The sequence below is a fragment of the Dipodomys merriami genome, unplaced genomic scaffold (genome assembly GCF_024711535.1).
Source record: "Dipodomys merriami isolate MVZ:Mamm:240054 unplaced genomic scaffold, mDipMer1.0.p SCAF_184, whole genome shotgun sequence".
Classification (NCBI taxonomy): Eukaryota; Metazoa; Chordata; class Mammalia; order Rodentia; family Heteromyidae; genus Dipodomys; species Dipodomys merriami.
In genome coordinates this window covers 828,620-838,582 of record NW_027203204.1, presented here as the reverse complement: position 1 = coordinate 838,582, position 9,963 = coordinate 828,620, and the positions used below count along the sequence as shown (strand labels likewise).

The 9,963-nt window shown below is 48.9% G+C and overlaps 1 protein-coding gene across 1 annotated transcript; it reads right to left on the bottom strand.

Annotated features, from left to right (window-relative positions):
* Positions 1-7,272: 7,272 nt before the first annotated feature.
* LOC138830119 (proto-oncogene FRAT1-like) lies at positions 7,273-9,758 on the bottom strand. Its single transcript, XM_070026526.1, has one exon. The coding sequence runs from the start codon at positions 9,619-9,621 to the stop codon at positions 8,776-8,778; it is 846 nt and encodes a 281-aa protein (XP_069882627.1). The 5' UTR covers positions 9,622-9,758; the 3' UTR covers positions 7,273-8,775.
* Between the last annotated feature and the right edge of the window lie 205 nt (positions 9,759-9,963).

The window sequence follows — 9,963 nt, the reverse complement described above, 5'->3', positions numbered from 1 at the left end:
AGACAGTGGGCATCCTTGCCTTGTTCCTGATTTTAGGAGAATTGGTTGTAGCTTTTCCCCATTAAGTATAATATTGGCTATTGGTCTGTCATAAATGGCTTTTATTGTTTTTAGAAATGTTCCTTCTATTCCTATTTTCTCCAGAGCTTTTAGCATGAATGAATGTTGAATTTTGTCAAAGGCCTTTTCTGCATCTGTAGCGATAATCATGTGATTCTTGACCTTGGCTCTGTTGATATGTTGGATTACATTTATTGACTTACGTATGTTAAACCATCCCTGTGTCTCTGGGATGAAGCCTACCTGGTCATAGTGAATTATTTTTTTTATGTGTTTCTGGATTCTGTTAGCTAGAATCTTGTTAAGGATCTTTGCATCTGTGTTCATCAAGGAGATTGGCCTGTAATTCTCCTTTTTGGTTGGGTCTTTGCCTGGTTTGGGGATGAGTGTGATATTGGCTTCGTAGAATGAGTTTGGGATAGCTCCTTCCTTCTCTGTTTCTCTGAAGAGCTTGAAGAGTATGGGTATTAGTTCTTGTTTGAAGGTCTTATAGAATTCTGCTGTGAATCCATCTGGTCCTGGGCTTTTTTTTGTTGGAAGACTTTTGATAGCTTCCTGTATCTCATTATAGGATATTGGCTTATTTAATTGGTTAACTTCTTCTTTGCTCAGTTTGGGCAACTTGTATTTCTCTAAAAATGCATCCATTTCTGCCCGATTTTCTTCCTTTAGAGAGTATAGCTTTTGAAAGTAGTCTGTTAGAATTGTTTGGATATCTTGGGTACGTGTGGTGATGTTTCCCGTGGCATCCCTAATCCTATTAATATGGGTTTCCTCTCTTCTTTTTTAATTAATCTAGCCAATGGGCCATCAATTTTGTTTATTTTTTCAAAGAACCAGCTTTTTGTTTGGTTTATTTTGGTTATGGTTTTCTGATTTTCTAATTGGTTAATCTCTGCTTTTAATTTGGTTATCTGGCTTCTTCTAGTAGCTTTAGGTCCCATTTTTTCCTGTTTTTCTAGCTGTTTTAATTGCAACATGAGATTATTTACTTGGTCTGTCTCCATTCTCTTGATGTGGGCACTGAGGGCAATAAATTTGCCCCTCAGGACTGCTTTTGCTGTGTCCCACAAGTTTCTTTGTGAGGTGTTTTCATTTTCATTGAGTTGTAGGAAATGCTTTATTTCTTCTCTGATCTCTTCTGTTATCCAGGCATTGTTAAGGAGTGTGCTGTTCAATTTCCATGTATTGGAGAAATTTCTGCGGTATGCTTTGTTATTGAGAGCTAGCTTGATTCCACTGTGGTCAGATAGGATACAGGGGATTATGTCGATCCCTTTGTATTTGCTTAAGTTCCTTGCATGAACTATGATATGGTCTATTTTGGAGAAAGTTCCGTGAGCTGCTGAGAAGAATGTGTACTGTGTTGTTTTAGGGTGAAATACTCGGTAGATGTCAGTTAATTCCGCTTGCAGTATGGCCTCTCTTAATTCGGTAGCTTCTTTGCCAATCCTCTGGTTGGTAGACCTGTCCTTTGATGAGAGTGGTGTGTTAAAGTCTCCTAGTATTATCGTATTGGGATCTATTTTATTCTGTAAGTTTGAGAGCATTTGTTTGACATATCTGGGTGCACCAATATTTGGGGCATATAAATTGATGATGGTTATATCCTCCTCTTGGATTGTTCCCTTTATTAATATGTAGTGTCCGTCCTTGTCTTTCTGTACTGATTTTAATGAAAAGTTTATTTTGTCAGATATCAGGATAGCTACACCTGCTTTCTTACTGGGGGCGTTTGATTGGTAGATCCTTTTCCACCCCTTCACTCTGAGTTTGTTTGTATGTTTGGCTGAGAGGTGGGTCTCCTGAAGGCAACAGATGGATGGGTCTTGTTTTCTGATCCAGTCCTCAGTTCGTTTTCTTTTAATTGGCGAATTCAGCCCATTTATATTAAGAGAAAGTATAGAGAGATGCATTGTTGTCCCTGCCATTCCGTTTTCCTAAGTTTTTCTTTTTTCCTTTCCTCCTGTGCTTGCTCAGTTAGACTTTGAGTAACGCCTGTTTGGGGCAGGCCCCAGTTCCTGGCTGCTTTCTTCAGGTTGTGTCCCCCCTCTTAGAATTCTCTGTAATGCTGGCTTAATGTTTATGTATTCATTTAGTTTTTCTTTGCTATTAAAAGTTTTCAGTTCTCCATCAAATGTGAATGCTAGCTTTGCCGGGTAGATCAGTCTGGGTTGGCAGTTATTGGCTCTCAGGGCTCGTATGGTGCTTTCCCAGGCTTTTCTTGCATTCATTGTTTGTGTGGAGAGATCTGCAGTAATTCTTATTTTTTTCCCATTGTAGTATAGCTCCTTCTTCATTTTTGCTGCATGCAGGATTGTTTCCTTATTATTCAGATCTATCATTTTTACTATAATGTGTCTAGAAGTGTTTCTCCTGGGGTCTTGCTTGTTGGGTGTTCGATAAGCTTTTGTGATGTAGTTAAGATGGTCATTTTTGAGGTGGGGAAAATTTTCATTGATTATATTGTTAAATAGGTGGTGCATTCCCTTGCTCTGGAATTCCTCACCTTCGTCCACTCCAATTATGCGAAGGTTAAATTTTTTAGCATTATCTGCTTGCTCTTGAATATCCCTTTGGTTTAATTTGAGTAATTTTTCCATATCTGTCACTTTTTGGTCCAGTTGGTGTATTCTGTCTTCTGTATCTGACACTCGACCTTCCATTTCATTCACTCTGTTGACAGTGGCTTCTATTGTGGTTTGCATGGAGGAAATGGATCCCTTTATGGATTCAATGTTGGTTCTCAGAGTACTGATCTCACCTCTCAATGAGGTATGCATTACCTCTAATTTGGCGTTTATCTCACTTCTTACTGAGGTTTGTGCAGCTTCTATTTTTGCATGCATCTCTTGTTTGATACCCTGTATCTCTTTGGATAGTTCATCCTTGTGCTCTTTCAATTTCTGATCAATTTCTCGCTTTATTTCTTGAGTCATTGCCTCCAGCAACCCTTGGAAGTAGCCTTTGTCTTCCATTCCTGCTTTGCTCTCACTGGGGCTCTCCCCTGTGTGGCTGCTGGCTTTTGAGGTGAGCTTGCTGTCCTGGGTGGTAGTAAACCTTGTGATTTTTCTCTGTGATTTTCGCATGGAGGTTCAGGAGACTGCTCTTCAATTTTGTTTTGGTGTGTCTGTCTTTGCTTGGTTGCTGATTCTGTATTGGTAGAGAGAGTCTGTGCCTGATCTGGGTTCTGTTGGGAGCCTATTTCCAGCTGCTATTCTGACTTACTTAGGATTCTCAGCTCTCTGCTGTAGATTGCTGGCAGTTCCCGCCTTTGGAAGGGTTGAGCAGCCTAGACTGCTTGTGTTTGCTCCTACGGGTGCTCTTGTGAAGAACAGATGCTCTGGATGCACTCTCCCAAATGCTGGAGTCTGCTATGGGCTCCTGATGTGTTTTTGTTTATTTGTTTTGGGCTGGTTGTGGGCTTGAACTCTAGGTTTGGGTGCTGTCCCTCAGCTTTTCAGCTCAAGGCTGGCACCCTACCGTTTGAGCCACAGCACCACTTCTGACCCTTTTTGCTTTTGTGATGCTGAGGAATCAGATGCAGCCAGCCCCTCTATCTTTTAAGAAAGATTGTGAGCAGGGTATTGGTGATGGCTCACACCTGTAATCCTAGCTGCTAAGGAAACTGAAATCTGAGGATCATGGTTCAAAGCCAGTTGGGGAAGGAGAAGTCCAATTAACTACTAAAATGCCAGAAGTGGAGCTGTAATTCAAAGTAGTAGGGCACTAGCCTTGAGCACAAAAGCTCAGGGAGAATGCCCAGGCCCTGAGTTCAAGCCCTAGGACCAGCACCCAAAAAAGAGAGATAGGAGCTGGGGCTGTAATTCAGTAGTAGAGTACATACATGGGAAGGGGGGGGGAGGAAGGAGGGATGGAGAAACAAAAGAGAGGAGAGGGAGAGGAGGAAGAGAGTTGGCAGGGTTTTCTCAAAGTAGTGGCCTTCACACAATAGTTTTCAGCAATGTTTTATTTTCATTGTTCGTTTCCTATACAATTTCTAATCTAATCTTCACCTGATTATCAAGTTAGGCTGTATGCTGTCCCATTTTGCAAAGTTAATTGAGCTACAGCGCTTGCCCCTAAATGCACAGCTAGCAATGGAGGGCTGCCTGCAGCAACCAGATCTTGTCTCTTAAGTCTTCCAGGAAACACTGTTAGGGTCAGGTCATTTGTTCTCCCCTCAGCTATGGATGGAAAAGAGGTCTTCCCCTTTGCTTGCGCCAGCTTTCGCAGTGTTCAAATGGAGTGTACCGCCAAATGGAAACCTCTCTGGGCTTCCATTTCTAAATGAGGCCATTGCACCAGACTGTGAAGCCTCTGCTCTCCCGGGGCTGACATTCTGTGATTACTGAGCATTGGTGGAAGAGGGGGGAGCTAATTGAGTGAGTTAGTAATTTGGTTGCCAAGGTAACTCTTTCCTGATTGGAAGGAAGGGATCACAGGGTTCAACAGAGACTTTGCTGGATAGGAAAGTGGTGTCTGATCTTCCCTTCATGTTTCTGCTTCTGAGCTGGAAAAAGGGGTGGGAGAAGGATAAAAATCGAATTCAAATATTGTAGCACTTATGTTTAATTTAGAATGAGATCTTGGGGTGGCAGACTCTGGAGTCTCTTATAAGGAGTGATATTGTTTTCTTCAAATCACTTATATGCCAGTTGGTTCATTTTTGGTTTAATCTTTTACTTTTCATTCAGTCAGTAGCTTTACTGGTTTATTTCAACTAGATCCTCTTCTATGGCTAGCTGTCTTCATTGGGTGCTGCACATTTTGTAAGAAATGAATGCAACAAACCTGTATTCCCTCCTCAGTCTGGGCACCTTGGGTAGAGTTTTCAAGGTTTCTAATGATTTGTGCAACTGCAGTGTCATTCACATTTTTTGTTGTTGTTGGTGGTGGTGGTGGTTGTGGTGGTGGGGCTTGAACTCAGGGCCTGGGTGCTTTCCCTGAGCTCTTCTGCTCAGGCTAGTGCTCTACCACTTTGAGCCATAGCTCAGCTCCACTTTGTTTTCTGGTGGTTAATTGGAGATGAGTCTCATAGACTTTCTTGCCTAAGCTGTCCTTGAACTGCAGTCCTCAGATCTCAGCCTCCTGAGTAACTGGATTAGAAGCGTGAGCCACCAGCACCCAGCTCACATTGTAACATATATGCAGAATTGTGCAGTGAACAATGTTGAGCCCTATGTGATATTGTGGTTTTTAGAACTAGACCTACGCTGTGAGCCCAAAGAGCTAGGTTCTAGATGGCTAGACTCTTGACTTCATAAATGGCTATACCTGTAGACCTTGGCAGGATTTTTTTGGTCATGGGTTTGAACTCTGGGCATGGGCGCTGTCCCTTAGCTCTTTGGCTCAAGGCTAGTGCTCTACCATTTGAGCCACAGTGCCACTTCCGATTTTCTGGTGGTTTATTGGAGATTAGGTTCTCACAGACTTTCCTGCCCTGGCTGGTTTTGAACCGTGATCCTCATATCTCAGCCTCCTGAGTAGCTAGGATTACAGGTGTGCAGGATGAATTTTTAAAACATTATAGCATTTCAAGTGACTCATACATACTGGACATTAGTTTTGATTTTGCTTTTGTTGGCTTGTTTTTCTTTTTGTTATGGTCTTGAGTCTAAACCAGAGCAAACGAATGGCTAGAACTCAAGCTTTTTTCTTTTGTTGGTCGTGGGGCTAGAACTCTGGGCCTGGGCGTTGTCCCTCAGCTCTTCACTCAAGCTTTTTTTTTTTGTTGGTCGTGGGGCTAGAACTCTGGGCCTGGGCGTTGTCCCTCAGCTCTTCAGCTCAAGGCGCCACTTCCGGTTTTCTGGTGGTTTATTGGAGATAGGAGTCTCACGGTCTTTCTTGCCCGGGCTGGCTTTGAACCGCGATCCTCAGATCTCAGCCTCCTGAGTAGCTAGGATTACAGGCGTGAGCCACCAGCGCCCGGCTTTGTTTTTCTTTTTGACTCAGAGCCTTACTCTACAGCCCAGAGCTTCAGATCCTCCTCTCAGTCTCCCAAGTGCTGAGATTACAGGTATATATCCACATGCCCAGCTCAGTTTTCCTTTATCAAGGGAAGGTACTGTCAGTCTTAAAGTTGAGTATGGCCTCATTCTTATTACAAGCAGTCAGCATAGTGTATGTGATAACATGTTGGAAATGGGGAGAAAGCCCTGGATTACTCCTAATTCTTGACCTCTGATTTCTGTCCATTGCCTGTCTGATTTCTGTTCATTGCCCTGGCTGAAAACCTCAGGGCTACTCCCATGTTAGCAGAAGTTGCCTGACCATTTTCCCCAGCCAGTGGTAGTCCACTGGCTGCTGTGTTCTGAAGGTCTTCCTAGAAACAGTGTCTAAGTATTTCAGAGAGAGAGGGAAGGTCATTGGTTCTAAAAGGGAGGTAAGATAATCAGGACTCAAGTCATAGAGCCCTCTAGAGTGCAAGTTGGGGATCATGGCTCACCCTGTTTTGAGAAACTGAGGACCCCATCAAGTGGCTACTTAGGGCTAGTATTGGGTAGGGACTACTGTTCATCTCTAGTACATGCCAGTCATCATGTGCCCTTTATCTCATTATCCCTGCAGTACAGAGGAGGAAACGGAAGCCCAGAGTGGTTGAGCAACTTGCCCAAGGTTCCCTCCCCATTCATTAAGTGGACTGAAACACTGGGTACACTTTCAGCCACCCAGCCTGGTTCTACCAGAGGGTAGAGATGGGCTGTTGTGATGGTGCAGGGATAGAATGGTAGTAAATGTGCCAAGGACAAAGAGGGAAGAAGACTCCTTTAGTGACCACTCAGCCAGTTTTCCTACTGCCTGGCACACATCTTGAGCAGCAACCTAATCAACAAATCCATGGTCACAACAGAAAAAAAGGGGGTGTCTTCCAGACTGCAGTGCCAAGCTGACAGTCACAGGCAGCTTCCTAACATCATGATCCCTGACTAGTAATCCAAAAGGCTCTGAGGTTTTGTTGAATGGGATTGGTCCAAAACCTGACCTCACTTTCATTTAATTTCATGCCAGCACCAATACATACACCCAGCTGCGCAGACCTAGTCTAACTAGTGAGTTGTTCAGACACAAAGGCCTCTAATTACCATCCTCGGGCCAGGCTGACAGGGATTTCAAGTGTGTTCATGTTTATGGAGATCAGAGAAATGCATTCTGTACATCTTTCCCCACTGGTAGCAAGTGTAAAAATAAAACCAACCAGGGAAACAAACAAAAAATTCCAACACATTTATTCAAAAACAGTTATCTCAGTTAAGTTAAAATCCTATAATCAGGACAGCCACAATTGCAGACACTCCGGTGCGAAGTGTAGATATGTCAACAGTCACATCTGGATACTGAGCAAGAGGAGTCAAGGCTGAGCCACCGACTCTCTGTAAAACTAAAACACAATGGTCTTAGCACGCTCAGACAGAACAGTACTTCCCAGCTTCACCATGGTCACCGCAGCAAAGCCTGCAGCTTCTCCGTTAGGAGGGTCACATTTTCTACTCGGTTTCCTTCACTTACAAAGGCGAGCTGGCATGGCCGGGGGAGGGGCAGAGGGAGGAAATCAACTCCGTCTATCCAGGGAATTGCAGCTGTTATTGCAAATGGCCCCGGAGAGCCCATTATAAGCTGCTATGCAAGGCTGTATGTCCCTGGAGTGCCCATCACGTGGTGGTGCCTCCTTAGCCCCTTGCCCGGGGGCCCCCAGGATCCGCCAGCGCCACCCACTTGAGCAGGGCAGCAGAGCCGAGGGGGAGGGACTCGGGGACACGTTTCAGGGCAGTTTCTGTGAAAGCCCCGAGTAGGACAAGGGGCGGTGGTCACTCGGGCGCCCAGCGCGTCCCTTCCCCATGCGTGTCCTCGGGACGCTCCACACTTTTTCTAACCAGCATGAGCGGACATGGTTACTTTTTCCTGCCAGAGCCCTGGACACACCAGAAGCGCCCACCAAACAGTGACCTTGAACTCGAGGAGGGGTGAAGGGCTTCAGAAACATTATCTTAGCCTTCCACCACCCAACGCCCTCCCCCCACCCCGTCCCCGCCTCCCATGCCCACTCCTGGCACAGTCTTCCCCAGCACTTTGACAATGGCAACAGTTGCAAAGGGAAAAACGTTCCTCCTGTTGAACCCCAAAGGGATCCTTTCGTTGTACCCCACGTTCTGTATTAAAAAGCAGTTCCCCCCACCCCAAGAGACACGAGATAAGTTTTTTAAGTGGGGTAGATATTCAAGCCTGGCATTTTAGGGGTGCTCCCTACATTATCGTCTACGCAGATCAGGAACCAGTCCTGAAAAGGTCAAACAAATAAACGGCGACGACCCTCCGTCGTCCCGGGGAGAGGCGGCCGGAGAAGCCCCACGTGGCCACGTGGTCGCCGGGCTGGCAGCGGGAGAGTCTGCGCAGAGCCGCGCGGCCAGGTTGTGTCACTCCAAATAAGGAGTCTTACTGAGAGGTTGGGGTGCTGCGCCCTAAGAGCTGCCTCAGGCAAGGTCCCAGGGTCCGGGTTTCAAACAGATGCTGGCCCTCAACCTTGGTTGTACATGAAAATATTCGCGTTTAGGTTCTCCGTCTTCGTTACGCGTATTATTATTATTTGCTTCTTCCAAAAAGCACACGTTGTCCACCGGCCCGAACTGGGTTGCAGCCCTCGAGAGAAGCTTCTGGCACCCTCCCCGCCCCCCCCCCGCCCCCGATCAGAGACTGGCGCCGGGGCCACCCTGGCTGTTAGCTGCCGGGGACAAGCATGCCATCTCCAGTTCGGAGCTGCGCCCTCCGCCCGGACACGCCAGGGTCACTGCAGGCTGGACGAGGGCTTCGGGGCGACGGGGGCTCGTGCGCGGGGGCCGACAGAGGCCCCGGGGGCGGGCGCTGGGGAAGCTTTGCGTGTAACTGTAGCCCTCGCGAATGAAGCCTGCGCACCGCCTCCTTGATGAGGTTTCCTGAGAGCACCAGCTGCTGCAGGAGCCGGTGCGGGTCGTCCTCCCCGGTGCGGGTTTCTGGCTGGGACCCGCGTCGCTGTTGTAGGCGGCGGGACGAGGCGGCGTTCCGGAACCATCCTCGGCGGCACGGCCCGGACAACGGCTGCGGGATGCCTTGCTTGCCAGCTCCCGGAGGCCCATCCAGGCCAGGCTGAGGGGGCAGAGTGGACAGCGCTCCGGGGCCTGCGGCGAGCTCCGCCACGCAGTAGGGCGCCGCCCGGCCCCGCACGCGGCCTCGGTCCCCGAGAGCGCAGCGCAGGGCCCCAGGGGGCGCCGGGGCCCCCGTCTCGGCCGACGCCGGCCCCAGCAGCAGCGGCACCGCCGGGGGCCCGGCCTTGTCCGCCGCCAGCGCTGCCGAGGGCGGCCGCGGGGGCTGCAGCGGAGGCCCCGGGGGCGCGCACGGGGAGGCCGGGCTGTGGTGCGCTGGCTCCAGCTGCAGCGTCTCGCCGATCTGGACCACCAGCCGGTCCACCTCGCCCGAGCCGCCCAGCGTCACCGACTGCTCCAGCAGGAGGAAGCTGTCTTCCTCCTCCTCCTCCTCCCCCTCCGCTTCCTCGCCGGCTTCCTCTTCCTCTTCCCTCCGGCACGGCATGGCCCCCCGCCCGGGCACACGGGGCTCAGAGGGCGTCGCTGGCGGCTCTACTGCCCGCGGGCTCGGCGGGCCGCGGCAGAGGCGGGCGTGGGGCCGGGGCTGGGGCCGGGGCCCGAGGGACGCCGAGGCCGGAGCCGCCGGGCGGTAGCGCGGCGCGCTGGCAGCCGCGGGAGCCGGAGCCCTGCCGGCTGGGGTTGATTTGTAAACAATGGGTGACGTCTCCCGGACGCTACCACGGCGCGGGGCGGGGAGGTGCCGTGAACGTGGGGTAGAGCATCGGTCGGGCTGGGGCACCGAGTAAAGCCTGGATGCTCCTGAGTTCCTGACTGAGCTCACTGTCGG

What these genes read in the sequence shown, in the direction of transcription:
- LOC138830119 (XM_070026526.1), bottom strand. Translation starts at nt 9,621, where the DNA reads ATGCCGTGCCGGAGGGAAGAGGAAGAGGAAGCCGGCGAGGAAGCGGAG.